Genomic DNA, 16432 nt, shown 5'->3' with positions numbered 1-16432 from the left:
GTTGTGGTCTGTCCCTCACAGTCTCACTGGTGAAGTTATGGGCAGCACAGTGATGTACATTATTGGAATAAAGTACATCATGGTTTCTGTCTGACACTCTTTTCTGGTTTTCCTTTGTTTGTCCTTTGTTCTTCATGCCCCTGCCTGAGAAGGTTCCCCTGTGAGTTTCAGTCCTTCAGAGGTGTTTCTCCACAGTGAAGGGTGCCCATGGGCTGCAGTCCCTCAGGTGCTTCCCCAGCCTGGCACTGCTTGCCCCTGTGGGCTGAAGTTCCCTAGGAGTAACCACTTTTGGCATGGGGACATTCCTGCAAAGAATGAAGTGCTTTGAGCAGCACATCTCCATCTGTCTCCTCAGTCATGTGCCTCCAGCCATCGGTCTCCGTGTGCATCTTCATCACCCTGATGCCTGCAGGTATTTCATAAGTAGGCTGGAGCTGGGGTGCTGCCAGCTCACCTGCCTGACTGCAGTTTTGGCACTCTATGTGTTTTGTCATCCAGTCCAAAGGTGTCTGGGACTCAGCTGTGATTGGCATGTGGCAGGCCGTGGCCTCTCCCTGCACAGCTCCCCACTGCAGACCATTTCTGTCTTTAGAAATATTTGGAAATGCAAGAATTCCCTGTAAGAAGGAATATTTTCACATTCATGTAGATGTGCATACTTGCTTTCCTACTTTGTCACTATCAGGCACAAATATTTCTACTGTTTGGAGCTCTGCTGGGCCATGATATATCCTTCACACTTTTTATTTCCTGATTGATGGAAATGCAGCCATGGTCATGTGTAAAATGATATTCATGTACCTTCTGCCAAGAAAGGGAAAAAAACCCAAAAAACAACAAAGGAGAGAGAGAAAACCTTCTCTGATAAGACTGAAATCAGAACAAGATTGCTTTTGATAAAAGATTGATGAAGAGGCATTCACTGCTTGCAGGAGAAAACATTTCTGAAAACAATTGATATTGGAGGCTTTTGATAAGACATGCAAAAAAAATTTCATTTTAATATTTATCACTTGTTCTGAAATAGATAGGCAGCTTCAGCATGATGAGGTCATGAAATAAGAGATTGGTTCAGACAAATTCATTACTTCTTTTTCTGTTTTTGATATTAGTTTGCCTCTTCTCAGCTTTTTAGAATGTTTTTTCTGTCATCTTTTATAAAATACTTGGGTGCCCATCTGATACAAAAGTAGGTATAAAAATATTTTTCAGAGCAAAGAGGGCCTAAGTTAACACACTAAGAGTCAGTATTTGAAAACCATATTAGAGATAAGCTCAGTAAGATCAATCCTTTTCTATGGATTTGTATTAAATTACATTGACTGCTGCCAAGGAAGTCTGCCCTATTTAGGGTTTTTTTTGTTTGTTTTTTGTTTGCTTTTGTTTTTGTTTTAATCCATTAAATAGACCTTAAGGGTTTAAATCAATAAAAGAAATTACTTATGCAGGTATTCTGCAATATTCTTGTAGAATTCTTGTTTGTTGTAGAAGCTGATTTTATTTCTAATTTAAACAAACTGGAAAACAAAATGCAAGAGTAGAGGAAGAAAAAGGGTCCATGAAGAGGAGGAGTATCATCCATTAAAACTGCATGGCACTTTATTACAGTCAGTCTAGACACTATAGCTGTGCAGATGCTGCCACGCTTCTTAGCAGGTTTTTTTTTTTTCTTATTTTTCCTGGCATGTTGCAGGGCTGCTACAATAATCAAATGCTTGAGGTCAGATCAGAAGAGCAGCTGTGGAAAGGATTGTGAGTCATATACAATTGCTAGTACCAGAGAAAACTTTTCTAGAAGAGAAGAAAATGCTTGAAATACTTGAAAATACTTGAACTGTTGATGTGAGAGAGAAAATCAGTGAATGACGTCATAAGCATACCTAAAATAATGGCTATAAAGTGACTAGATATTAGAAATTTCCATTTGTCTGTTTTATGTGTATGATGCAGTAGGAGTTACAGTATGAGTGCTGTAGTTTGAGCACAAATGCTACAGCTGCTGTGTTGACAGCCCCATTAGGATTAAGGCAGTGGATTTCCTAGAATTTTTCCCTTTGTGTTCTAAAACTGTGTATCTGTGTACAAAAAATAAAAATATCTAGAAAGTCTGGGAAATTAATGGATGCTAACACTGAATTTAGGTATAAGATTTTGCTGTAACTGCCTTCTGTAGTTTCTTATAAATTCCCTTAAAGTCATGGTGGATGAGATGGGGACCCTTTTGAGTCATTCACTGTACCTATTACTCTTCCTTGTTATCGAATTACTCTTCTAGACCAGCACACACTTTCACTGAGCTTTGTATTGTATTCCTCCTATTCCTTGCTGCCCCAAAATATAATATTTTAGTGTCCTTTAAAACTACAAAAATCGCCATTAAGCAATAAGAGGAAAGCTAAAAATTATCTTTTCTTACAATTAAAAGGACTGTAGAGGTAAAATTGTTGCACTTCATTGAGGAAGGCATTTGAAGATTCTGTTTTGCAGCTCAGAGGGAAAAGACATCTCACAGGATATTAGGAATTTATGAAAGCAATTAATGATGTTTTACTGAATACTAGATTAAATATTAGCTCAGAAAACTAAGTAAATGTCCTGAGTGAAAGAAAGAGCTGCCCCTGGGCTTCAAGCATTTGCATATGTTCATTTAGAGAAACCTTCAACTGTAACTTAAATATGTATAACTATGTTTTCATCTTTATCACTCACTGATTTGTGCAGCTTGTGGAGCACGGACTAAAATTAGCTTTTTCTTTTTCTTTTAATAATGACAAGACAGATTTTAGTAGTGAATTGCATAATTTTGTCTGTGTGGGTGTGTCAATACTGCCTGCATAAGTGGTGCATTGGTGTTTGTCCTAAGCCAAGCTGAGTCTGCTTTCTGTGCATTTTTGTTCTGAACACATCCTGGAGGCCAGAGGCAGGCAGAGGATTGCTCATCCCACAAGGTCTCTGTGGCACCACAGCCCCTGAACTACTGATGTATTGTGATTAATACAAACACCAAATGTCAGTTTCTAAGAATTAAGTACATGATTTGGAAAATATATCTTTTGTTAACTTCTTAGTTTGTTTCTTTTTGTCCCCTGGTTAAGTGGGAGGTTGTCATTTATCATTGCTGTCAGAAAATGACAGCACACAAGTGTAGCACTCTCATCTTTAAGAACACTAAACTCTTGCAGTAGAACCTGTATGATTTTTCAGGACTTTTGTGTTTCATACATAAAGCTTTTTGATGCAAAATTCAACAATTTTTAATAGTGCCTTGTGGCTTGTCATTGAAAAGGACAAAATAGCAAAATAAATAACAGAATAGCAGAATAAATAGCAAAGACAAGTGCCCTGAGGCAGCTTGTATTCATGGGTGAGAGTGTGCAGCTTGCTGGAACTTGAATACACAGCTTGGGTGCTGCATCTCCAGAAGCAACTAAAATAGTGCTAAAATCATGAAGCTTGAGCCCAGCAGAGGAATCTCTCACCCTGCTTGTTTTTTGTGAAGGCCTCATCCCTCTATGTATAGAAAACAATACTGAGCTGTCAGTGCCTGAGCATGGATCCTAATTATTTGCAAATAACATTGCAAACTTTGGCCCAATTTGTTTCTCCCTCCCTTTCTCTATCACAGGACAAGAGAAAGAAGTAAAAGAAAAAGTAAAAGTAAAGGAATTCTTTCTTGCTGGTTGAAATTTACCTAAAGTCATGAAAGCCCTGGATGCTCTGAAGAGTTGTGACCACTAAAATCAATTTGAGTCCCCCACTTAAATTAAAAAAATATATATTTCTAAATATTTTAGAGACAGAAAAAGGAATAATGTATATTAAATTTGTACATTTCTAGCTGCTCTCCTTTGTGTTTAACCTACAGAAATATATCAGCCTTGAATAAGGAATTCTTCACTTGGTAGAAAAACAGGGAAGCTCCCAGATCTGTAGCCCTCCATATCCACTCAAACCAGCTCACCACTCTTTCCCCTCATCTTTTATGCTTTCAATTCCAGTGGCAGCTTATTTGAAGAAAGAATAATTTATGCTATGCTTGTAAGGGTTTCAGCTTTCTATCCTGTTAATTGCAGCCAGCCAAGTTTAGCATCATTCAAGTGGACACAGATAAAAGCATGCAAATATAAGCTCCAGATCACTCTTAACTGTGTACTTCTAAAGACACAGATGCTGTCACTGAATTAATTTCAGAGCTTTTCTCACTCAAGGCAGTGATGATAAAAACAAAAGAAAATAAAAAAAGAAATGTGACTGTGTTTTGTCATTGGCATGAATGTTCTTAGTCCCTTTTTGAGAGGGACCTAAGTTGATGTGAGACAAGATCAAAGAGTTCTATGAGGAAGATGAATTTGTAGCATCCGTACTACAAATTGAATGTTGATCCTTGCAGGATTAAGAGGAGTGTCACCTTTTACTTCTCAGTAAAGTAAGAATTCAAGGGCTATTAATGCTGGTCCCTGGCTGAAGTCAGAAAATGTTCTTGCACCATGAAACCATAATTAACGCTCAGAGGGTAAGGGGTGCATCTTGGCCATTAGAGTATGTATCCAGTCTGATAAAAAGTGTGCTCCAAGGGATGATGCTTGCTGTGTGACATGACAAACCCTATCACAAAGAGCTAGCAGCTGTGCTGGTAGTCTCTCTGCTTTCTCTTACTGAAGTGTAAAAGTCTGTGTCTTAGATTTTTTTCTTCCCATTATTGTAAAGCTGACTAACCTGTTTTGTGGCTTTAAAACGTTCAGCTTGTTCATCTTTAAGACAGAGATGATTTACAAGTCCAGGCTTACAAAGCTTAATTCCTATTGCTAAGGAAAGTTCACAGCTTATATGCTTTCATGCCACAACTGTTAACAAGACATTTGTTTTTAAAATAATAGATTTTTTAAATTGATTTTTAGTGGAGCTAGCCAAGCAAAAACCAGGTCTGATTCTCTGGGGAAATCACTGTGGTGGTTTTACCTGATACACCAGTAGAAAGTTAATAGTTGTAAAACCTGTTGAATCTCCATGCTGTAGGAAAAATTGGTCAACTAATCTTTTAAACAGAAGTGGTTTAGTTTTGAAGAGAGGACAGCATATTATTGCTGATCTTCATTTAGTCATTTTATGGTACTTTATGCATTTCCTTTACTCTCTATAAACGTAGATAAATGTAACTTCAAGCAAATCACTGCACAAGCGTATGCAACTAGGCAGCAGTTGTGGCTGTTTTAAAAAAGCTATTACCTTTAATCAGCAGTAGTACGCCCCATCAGATAATCTGAAATGTGTCTGCTGATGCCTTTGATGAGAGCTCTGAATCAGAAAATAAATGTGTGTCTGGACTAGTGTCTTAGTTTGGAATAGGAGTCAGCTTTTGAAATAGATCTCCTGATCATCCCCATTTACCATGTTTTGGCTTGCCTCATGGAGCATCCTCAGAGCAAATAAAGTAGATGCATTTTAATTGAAACTAAACAGGGAGATAAATTTAAAAACTTTACCTATTAAAGCTGTGAAAGAGAGCCAAGACTACAGGTAGATTAAACTCAAAACATCCCCAAGCATCCCCAAACTTTATAGTGTGTATGTCAGGTCCTTGACACAAACGATTTTGCTGTGGAGAGCTGCTTCTTTTGGTCTGCAGTACTTGGTAGTGAAAATTAGGTTGCTTACTTGCTTGTTTACTCAGACAAGCCTGACAGACTTGGAGAAATCTCCATCTCAGTAAAACTTAAAATTTTTGAAACCTTGGAACTTCTCAATTTTACAGCAGTTTTTCCTTCTCCATGACTGCTCATAGATATTCTTCCTGCATATGTTTTCAGAATCCGTATCTGGATCTGAATTGAAATTACACAATTTCTCATCCACATGGAAAGATCTTAATATTCCAGATTTTTTTTAGCAGAGTTTGGACTTACATGTGATATGCCTATGGAAAGAATATGGTATGTTGTAAACTGAATATGCTGGAGAATGTTGTGATACAAAAATCTTCAAAATAATTTTCAGAAACCTGTTTGTATTAATAACCTATGTATTTCTAACTAAATCGGAATACTGAAGCTATCTATCATAGCTTGATGCTGTATCATTGAAGATGTCTATATTAGAATTGAATTCCCTCATGGGAAAATTGAACATTTTTTTTCCCAGGGATGGGTAAAAATGCACTCTTAAATTAAGTTTAATTTAATTTAAGTTTTTTTTATATCTTTTTAATGGGTCATAATTCTTTTGTTGTGATGTTCAAAAACATCTTTCATCCATTGCTCAACAAGGTCTTCTCACCTCCCTTTTATAATGCTATGTGTAATATGTATGTTGGTTATTCAGCAGAGTCAGTCTGGATTCATTTATTGTCATGTTTTCCATTTATGCTAGATTTTTTTAAAAAAAATCACAGATTACTTAGAGATATAAAAAGCATATTTTAATTTGAATATCAAATTTTAATTATTTCTATTATATCTTCATAACATTTGCCTTGTTTGTATTAGTGTGTAATTATGATTTTGGCTGGGATAGAGTTAATTTTCTTCCCAGTAGCTGGTACAGTGCTGTGTTTTGGTTTTAAGATGAGAATAATGTTGTTAACACGCTGACATTTTAGTTCTTGCTAAGCAGTGTTTATACAGAGTCAAGGGCTTTTCAGCCCCTCACCCCACCGCAGCAGGGAGCAGGCTGCAGGGGCAGAAGTAGTTGTGAGTAGACACAGCCACAAAAGCTGACCTCAGCTTACCGGAGGGATGTTCCACACTGTATGGCCTCTTATATCCATCAGAATATAAACAAGGGGGAAAACTGGCCAGGGGCTGCTGCTCAGGAATTGAGCTGCATCCATTAGTGGGTGGCAAGTGATTGTGTCGTATGTACTTGATTCCTTATTATTGGGGTTTCTCCCTTTTCTGTCCTAGTAAACTATCTCAGCTCACAGGTTTTACTTTTTTTCACAATTCCCCTCCCCGCTATCCCACTGAGGGGTAGGTTCTGTGTAGAGAATTGAGGGAGTGGCTATGGGATGTTTAGCTGCCTGCCAGGTCAAAATACAACATGTTCTCCCTTTCAAAATTTGTCATGATTTCTTAAGGGGTGAGAATAAATGAGGTGACAAATGATGCCCGTATATACTGGTCACAGGGATTAATTTATTGTAAGAGTATTTTCTGATATGGCACGGATCCCCCATTAGGGATTGGGAAGAATCTATAAACTGTGTCTTTTGTAACATACCTAACTGTATGTGCGGCAAACTAGCCCTAAAGTAAAGCCCAGCTGGATATGTAGGCGTGCTGCACAATAGAGCACTGCATAGATTTTCCAGCATTATCCTGCTGGGATATTTTGGTAGGCATAGCCCAAAAATCAAATCTAAGACCATTTTCACCTTTCATAGAAACTGCTAGTTTAAAAGCAAGTCTTCAGGTAAAATCAGATAAAATCTGGAAAATTTTCGATCTCTTGTATGTGTTTATACTAAGAAGTTATCAAGTAGGGCCACATAGGGTGCTCACTAGGCTTTATTTACAGCTGTTCTCACTGCAGCTGCTCAAACTGATATATAGATGCATGAACTGGGACAAGTAGAAGACCTAAGTGTTCCTTGGTTGGGATGTATACCAGGTGCTGGCCATAAAGCATGAAAAAGGCATCTGTGAAATGACTAGTTGAAGTAATTGAAATAAATATTTATAGCTATTAAACTTTTGATGCAGTAGACAATAAATTCACAGGAAAAATTTGCTTTCTGCAGTGGAGTATTTACAACACATAGGAATTCTTTTAGAGATCTTTGAAAAGGGAATTCTCCTAATTCCTTTCTGCAGCTCACTAGCTGCCACCACAGTGCCCCATCAGCATGAGAGACTACTGAAGTCTTTAAAATATTTTCAGAGTTCTGCGTAGTACATGACTCACCAGTTTTTTGAATGGAATTTATGTCTCAATAATGTCCTGACACTTACTAGGTGTCAGTGTGAGGCCGCTTTTATGCCTGTTCCTCACATAGTCACTAACATTTACTATATGCCTTAAGTGAAGACACAGAAGTGTAAGCAGATTGGCAGTGTCTGCCTTGTTGAGATAAATCTTCTCAAAGAAGAATTTAAGGGGAAGAGGAAATAAAAATGAGATCTTATGTTAGTCAAATAACATATAGTCCAGAGTCCTGAGGCCATGCTGCACTCTGCAGACTGTGAACAGTGCTTGATTATGAGACCTTTTCTGAGCCAAGTACCTTTTATTACTGTTTAACCCAGACCAAAATGTGCCCAAATGTAATTCATTCAAGCATTTTACAGAATACACTTGTTACTTGTTCTGTTTCAATGTGGCTTGAGAAGAAATTATAGCTTTGGAAAATGCAATCCATACCTGATAAATAATAAGCTTGTTTTTTTTATGTTTACAGCTGGAGATAGCATGTTTAGAGAGTATAAATTCTATCAGGTAGTTCAGTGTGGAAGATGGAATAATAATGAGGTGCACTCAACTGTGTTTAGGAGGAAAGCAAATGGTCATGAGAACTTAACTGTATTCATTTTTAATGTAGCATTATAAGCTTCTCATTGTCCTACTGCTTTCTATACAGGCATTATAATAAATGGAGTGTTTGTAGGTTGTTCTTTATGCAAAATATATGAAATTATAAGGAGGCAAAAGTTGTTAATTTACTGAGAAAAGTTTTATATGAATGTAGTGTTCATTTGACTATTTCTCTTCCATTTTGTATCGCACTATATGTTCTTAATGTCACTGTGGAGATACTAATAGCTTTGCAAACATAATACCAAAAAGTTTGGCTGCCTTCTGTGTCTTTTGCAGATCATTATGCAGAGTTTTGAAGGGAATAACTATAATCAAAGCAGGTATTTTAATGTTGCAAACTGTCTCATGTGCTGCCAATAAAATATTTTTATTTGTTATAAGGATTAATGTATTTTTTGGGAATTTGTGCTAAAAGAGCTACATTCAAGAAAAGTTATCATATTAATGGTGTCATTGTGTTAGTAATGTCATTTAGAAATATGTATATAGCATTGCTGAGGTCTTAGATTGTTTACAAAAAGTAATAACCCTGAAATGTTCCTAACTGAGCATTAACTCTGCATTCCCTCCACTGAGCTAGAAATTAGCATTAAATTTTTGTGTTATAATGTGAAAAAGATGGAAATGAAGCATAAAATGATTTGTAAGTGAAGGAAGAGGGGGATTTCTGACTTAGTTGAATACATTCCCATTTCCAGCAAATTATTAACTCATTAAGGGACTAGTCAGTATAAAATCCTAAGTCTTTTACTTCTCTTTTAAGAGTATCATTCAGAGCAGAACCTTTGTAATATATGAACTATTGTCTTTGACTATAAATCAGGGGATTTTGTTTTCGTAAATGCTAGTCAGGGCTTCTTGCTACACAGAGGGACCATTGGCTGAAGTGACTGTAGTAAATCACACAGTATGCACTTACTTCATCTTGTTCAATATCAACTGCTCACTTTGCTAAAAAATAATAGAATCTAAATTTGAATGTGTCTGAGTTAACTCTTCTGCTATGTGAAGAGTTTTCTGCCTTTTCATCACATTTATTTGAATGTGTGATGCTTTCAATAATACATCTATTTTTCCTTCTACTTCTAGGTGTTGTTTAGTACCCACAATATTCTGAATTCTGAACTAGAACAGTAATGTATAACTCTGAAAATGTTGGAAAGGTGAACTGAAATCAAATATAGATGTATTCCATAGCACCATAAAAGAGAAAGTAGTTTCTGATTGCTGGAATTTAACTGCTAAGTGGTCCATGTAATTTAGGCCTGCTGGTGCACTGGCTTTTTTCCCTTGCCCCATGTGGAGCAATCTTTAGTTTGCTGCCACTGAGCAGTCAGTATTCACACAAATGGATGGTGATATCAGATCAGAGTGCTGATTTGCTTCATTATTTTAACAGTGTTTAATTTTTCATGTTTCCCCTTGCCATGACCTGCATAAGATTCTCTGAACCCAGAAGCTGATTTTTCTTTCTGTATTAGCTAATCAAATAAAAGATGTTAAGTCTTGCAAATCTTGCTTCCCGTTTCTTAAACTAACATGGCTCAACAGAATGTTATTGCTATATCTTTATTTCTATATCTCTGTCTTTTATTTTAGGTAGTCTCTACTTTCAAATTCATGAATATACCAGCTTTAGCTTCCTATGTAATAAAGTGTATTATTATGGTGTTGCTTTTTTCTTCTTGCTTTTTGGCATTCACTGTGATCAGGGGATGAAACAGTGTTCCTCTTCCAATTGATTTCCTTTCTCTTTCTGCTGCTTTTGAAACCTAGACTCTTTCCTTGTGAAAGGGTTACAGCAACAGTTGAGTAAGGCTTCCTGAGCTTTTTTTTTATTCTCTCTTCTGGGAACTTCATATGTCATATGTCATCAGACACTTATTTGTCTGTTTAGAAAGTAATTTTTAATGTCTCTCTACATTATCCATGAAAAAATATTTTCGCAATAAAATCAGTGTCATCTACACTTTTACATGAGGTTCTATTGGTTTGAAGAGATGTGTTGTGCTATTTTTATAGAAAAAAACAAAACAAAACAAAACAAAACAAAAAAAAACCAACAAAAACCAAAACCAATCTGGAAAGCCAACTTTTTGGGATTTGCTGATCATTCCTAGAAAATACTTTTTCTTGAGCATTGGCCTTATGTGAATCTCTTTGGGAATGGCATCAGGCAGTCTATTATCTGCTTGATTTAAATAGGCAGCTATTAGACAGTTCGACAATTCCACTGTTACTGTATCCACAATAGGCCCCAGGGATTCATGGGTAAAGGTGTGACTCTCCAGGTAACATAAAAGTTGGAATTTCAAACTGAATCATAGGTAATGGAGCATGAGGATTTTTGCTTTGTAATAGACGTGCAATAAGAAAATAACACCTTAAAAATCCCAACTCGTGGTTAGCAGGAAATGGAAATTTAGCAAATTCCTTTTCAAGACAAAACACCACAAGTTTCTTTATATTCACATACAACTCTTCAGATTCAGACTATTTTCTGCTCTAATGTTTCTTTTAAATAAAACTTGTCAAAATAAAGTGTATTGCACTTAAGAAAATATGACTTCTCTAGTGGGCTTTATATTTGTTAGATTAGGAAAACTTCTTTCAGTATTGGTATTACTATCGAAATATATTGTGTGGAGGACATCAAACAGAAATCTATCAGAACCACTGAATGGTTTGGGTTGGAAGGGACACTAAAGATTATCTAGTTCCCACCCCTTCACTGTGGACAGGAATGTCACTCACTAGTTCATGTGGCCCCAGCCAGCCTGGCCTTGAACACTTCCAGGGATGTGGAATCCACAGCTTCTCTGGGCAAGATGTTCCAATGCCTCACCACCCTTTCAGTGAAGAATTTCTTCCTGACATCTAATCTTTTTGTTTATAAGTGTTCCCCATTGGCCTGTCACTATCTATGTAAAAAATCCCTGGTTTTTTGGTTTTTTTGGTTTTTTTTCTCCTAAGTCTCCTTCAAGTACTGAAAGGCTGCAGTGAGGTCTCCCCAGAGCCTAACAAGAGGATTTCAGAGTAACTTAAACACCAAAGGATATTGTGTTGTTCATTCAGGATGTGCTGATTCAGCCTTATGAAATTCAACTTGAGAATTCAGAAAAAAAGAATTAAAATAGGTAAAAGGCTTAAATGAAAAGAAGTTTTCATTTAAATTTTTCTCTGCTATGAATTCATTTTCCCAAGTTGGCCAAAACTCATTTTCTCTAAAGAAACAGTCCTTATTAGTGAGTTTCATAATTTTTGGATCTTCTCAGTTCCCTTTGCTCTAGTGAAAGAAGATACTTCACAATCTGCTTTTTATATGCTTGTAGTATTTCCCATTGGAATATGGCACACAGGCATTAATTTGAATCAACAGATAAGACAAGACAATATCTCTAGAATCATTAATAATAGATATGCTCAAAAGAATGTTTCCTGAGGCGTAAAACAAATACATGAAGGAAACAGAAGTGACATTGACATAAACAATTGTATCTTACAATAGTAACCTAAGGCACAACCTAAACTCTCACAGAAATAGTTAGAATGCTACCTCTTTTCGCAAAGAAAAAGCTGGAGACTTAGCCCATCTATTGTCCATGAAGTGTAATCTGCTATAAACCATTAATCACCCATATTCTGGGAAATGCTGGGTTATATTCCCATACAGATCTTGCCACAATTAACATATGATCACAATTCTTTTTTATTTTCTTCTTGTACTGTTTTACCACTTTTCTTACAAAAGTTGAGGATTGATTTCCTCCTTTAAACACATGCCAAATTCTATTCAAATGTACTCAGAAAAACATTATAAAACTGATGCTTTGGGACTCCATGTTTGTTATTGCTCAGTGACTTCCTTATGAAATCTACACAGGGTAAAAATCAAAGGATGTTGTTTCTTTCTCCTACCTGCTTTCTTTGAAAGTTATCCTGAGATCTGCTAGTTAAGTTTTCCTGAGTCTATTTATTATCTACACTGTCATCATCAGTAGTGATGTTCAATCTGTCAAAGCTTGTTTTTGTTTTAGATAAAGAGATGGAAGAAAGCTAAGATAGGGCATGTCCTGTCCTTTAAAGAAAATTATTAAGGGAAATACCAAAAAGCACTCTTTCTATGGTTATATACAAAATCACAGAATATCCTGAGTTGGAAGAGACCCACAAGGATAATTGAGTCCAATTCTGAAGTGAATGGCCCATGCAGGGATCAAACCCACAACCTTGGTGTTATTAGCACCAGCACAGGCAATCTATAGAATTGCCTAAAGTACAAATTTTACATCTTTTTCTGATGTAGTTCTTGATATTGCTGAAGAGAGAATAGTAGGTAAGATGGAGTTCTTTTTTGTCAGCCCTTCCATTGTTTCTAAGCTGACCACAAAGCCTCCAGCTTGCAAAAGGAACCTGAGAAGGACCAGTACTTTTATACTTAACTGATATACCCAGGGATATACATATACATGCACAGCAGTGAAGATCAAGCAAAAATGGTTGAAAAAGTTTGTGGTGGAATTGTGGGGAATGTTGGCTTTTTTAAGTAGCTCTTTCCATCCCTTTTATTCTCTCGTATGCACTGTCCCCTCAGTGTGATTGTAGCACAGCATCAGGCAGTGAGCTGAATCGGGAACTGATGCAAGCTTTAAAAAATAAAAAAAGCAAAACAACCAGCTGAGAAGAACAGCAAATATTGAGAAAAAAAATGAAAGGCAGAACAGGATCTACTTAACCAAGAAAACCTGCCAGAAGAGGTGGTCATTAAAACAGAGTATGACTGATTGGCAGTTTATTAGGGGTTTCCAAGGTTGTGAGTTTTTGCATACATACCTATTTCTCTTTTTAAACTCTCACTGTAATGGAGCAAATCACTTTTGAGCTACTCATTTGCCTAGTTATTAATTCCATTATTAATTTATTTTAGATTATTAAATTCTTTAATGTTGTGCAGTATTCTTAGTGGGAGAAGTTTTAGAGTGACAGACGTTTTGCATATTGTGTTAATGAATGGAATTATTGAACTATTTAAGGGAATCTTGTTAAAATGCTATGGGCAACAAGTTGTACCAAAAAAAAAAAAAAAGAGACCTTTAATGTCAACATAATGTTCTAAGGTTGAAATCTAATAATGGCTTGGATTGAATATTAAAACTGCAGTGTCCTTGCTCTGACAAATCTCTGCTGGCTGATTACTGCTTCACTAAGGAGAGAGTGCGTTATTAAAAATTCAGTTAAAACAAAACAAAAGCCAGATTTTTGTACCTTAAATTGCATTGCATAAGAAAGAAAGTGTGGAGGGAGAGGTACTGAAAAATAATATAAGAGAATGAGGGAAAACTACTCGTCAGAAAGGAGACCAGAATAGAAGTGGTAAAAGAGAGTGTGGGAGAATGAGGGTGTAAAGAGCACTAAAATATCTATAAAGCAATCTTTCACAATTAAAAGTGTGTGTGGTAGTTGCATATACAAATTTCAGTTTTTAAATATCATGTAGATACAGAGACAAATGGTTCAAAACTCTTCTTCAGAATCTCCCAAATGGATTCAATAGTCTGTCTTTTCACAACAGAGATGGCCAACCTAATGATGCTGCAGAGAGTTAGAAAATTAATTTTTTGCCAGACTACTTACTTTCTGTGTAGGCTGATGTTTATGTTCATTCATGACACTGGAGAATTAGGTGTGAGTCTCCAGAAGGTATCACTGAATAAAGAACAATTTTTCCTGCAAGGAGTGTTGTGGAAAGATCCATACAAATCTTTCTTGAAGGACCTTCATTAATGATAGGTCTTTTAAAATCTCTTTAATTTCTAGTTCTGACATAATATTTTTCTTTTCTGTTCTGTATTGTGAAAATGATGAAAAAGTTGTGAAAGACATGATGATTTACCATATATTAACCTTTCATGAGATCCTTATTTACTCAGATATTTTCTAAGACACAAAATCTGGAAATTTGGATCTAAGGATCACCTCTGATGACAACTGAAAAGGAGGAGAAGCTTCTGTATATGTGAGACAATAAAATGGTCTCATTTGGAGCTAAAATGACTAGCAGTTCTTTTGTTTTATCATGAAAGACTACAACACTCATGAGATCTTCCACAGGCTTTCTCTAAATCTAAATCACATCTAAATCTAAAGTCAGCAGTTAAATGTAATTTTTGGAAAGAATGGGAAACTCATGCTGAGTCTACATCTAAAACCAGATTTAGACTGAAAATTATGGAGAAGAAATAAGTATCACACTTCATCAGTAGCATCATCTTTCCTATTTCTGATTATAAAAATATTTTGGAGTAACTTGTTCATGAACTCTCGGTGATCATCAAGTTTGACCCAAAATTGCTGCATGAAGAGTGTGTTTCAGCATTATCTGTGCAAGTGCCTCTTAAGTGTTGAATATTCTTAGTGGTTGATTTAGTAGTGCTCCCTCTGGAGATCTTTTACTTTGTGCCAATAAACCTGACTTATTTAGAGCTGTTGGCTCCAGTCCACTCTTTCTTTGTTAAACATTTAGCTCTTGTAAGTGTTGTGAACCTTTTGGCAATGCAAGTAATCCTAATTCCAGCAATTTACACTTGTCACTTTGCTTTAAACTCCATTACTGCACACTGAAATTCTCCACAAAATTGTTTGGAGACCATTTAACAAATAACAAATTTGAGATAGAGGGATTTTGTCCGTTATGTTACAATTAATTATTTATAGCTATTTTGATTTTGTGTTGCAGAACTGTGACCTGGCCCAGCAGAGCATTGTTCATATCGTTCAGAGTCCACAGAAGAACAGTCATAACAAGGAGGAAACAGAAGATAGCTGTGTTGGAGGTGTTCTAAAAGCCTTGAAAAGGGAACCTGAGAGTTTAACTCGCATAGATCTCAGTAAAAGCATCCTCCCTTCAGTCTCTGCAGGGTTGGCAGTTATTCTGGATCCTGGAAAAAACAGTGTTTCACTTCCCTCTGAAAAATCAGGTAATTCAGTGGCTTAGTACATTTCAATATACTTTTCTAAACATGTGTCTTTTTCTTTCTTAGGGTAAACGGTTCTAGTTCCATACCACAGGGAAAAAGCCCCCAAAATGTATGGTTTATTTGATTTATTAAACAAAAAATACAACAATATTAATATGATAAGCATCTGATGTGTCTTCTAGCAAAATAATTTTGTGGTTAAAATTAGTGATTTCTTGTGTTACTCCTATCTCTAACTTGTATTATGCTCATATTTTTGTAAATTATTATAAGATGGCAAAATCCCCAGAGGTCTATGAGAAGGCAAAATATAGTCTCTACAAAATTTCCATTATAGAAGTTTTCTTAATTAGAATGTTGGGCAGCTCATGCCTTGCAAATGTGTTTAATCTGTTGTGATGCTTTTACACCCATGAATTTTATAAAAAAATATTTACAACTGATTAGCGCTTTTTGAAGGTTTGCTGGCATAACACATGGTGGCAATGATTCATACTATGGACATTTGTACTTCTTCATCCAGCAAATGATTATTGAGAGTATCTTCATTGTGAAAAATAATGTGAGGCACAAGTTACTGCAGAATGATCTTACTGACACTGTGTTGCCCCAGTGAGGATACATCATTCTGTGCAATACCAGATTCAGTTGTGATTTATCATAATAGTCCATCAGAGATGTCTTTTTATAGAGAGCAGTACACAAATACTCTTTTTTCACAGCACAGAAGGTAATAGCAAACATACATATCCAGAGTACAGAAGATAAATTATGAATATGACAAGAGATACTCTGTGACTGCCCTGGCAACAGAAATCATCTTGCTTGACAACATGGCTACTAAAACTGTTAAAATAACTTCTAAAGAATTTATTAAGTAGCTCATGCAGAAAATATACAATCCATGGGAGGGTCACAGAAATATT

General features: G+C 36.1%; 1 protein-coding gene across 2 annotated transcripts in view; it reads left to right on the top strand.

Annotated features, from left to right (window-relative positions):
- Positions 1-16432, top strand: part of PRKN (parkin RBR E3 ubiquitin protein ligase) — a 693701-nt gene that overhangs the window by 211429 nt on the left and 465840 nt on the right. For both annotated transcript variants that reach the window (XM_088052826.1, XM_088052827.1), the window contains exon 3: positions 15266-15506. In XM_088052826.1, coding sequence (XP_087908952.1) covers positions 15266-15506 — 241 coding nt within the window. The remainder of the gene's footprint in view (positions 1-15265; positions 15507-16432) is intronic.

This window comes from Pseudopodoces humilis, chromosome 3 (genome assembly GCF_049639895.1).
Source record: "Pseudopodoces humilis isolate 2021_Gansu_Grassland_sample_001 chromosome 3, ASM4963989v1, whole genome shotgun sequence".
NCBI lineage: Eukaryota > Metazoa > Chordata > Aves > Passeriformes > Paridae > Pseudopodoces > Pseudopodoces humilis.
Note: the sequence above shows the minus strand (reverse complement) of the source record. Positions and strands in the feature narration are given on the sequence as shown.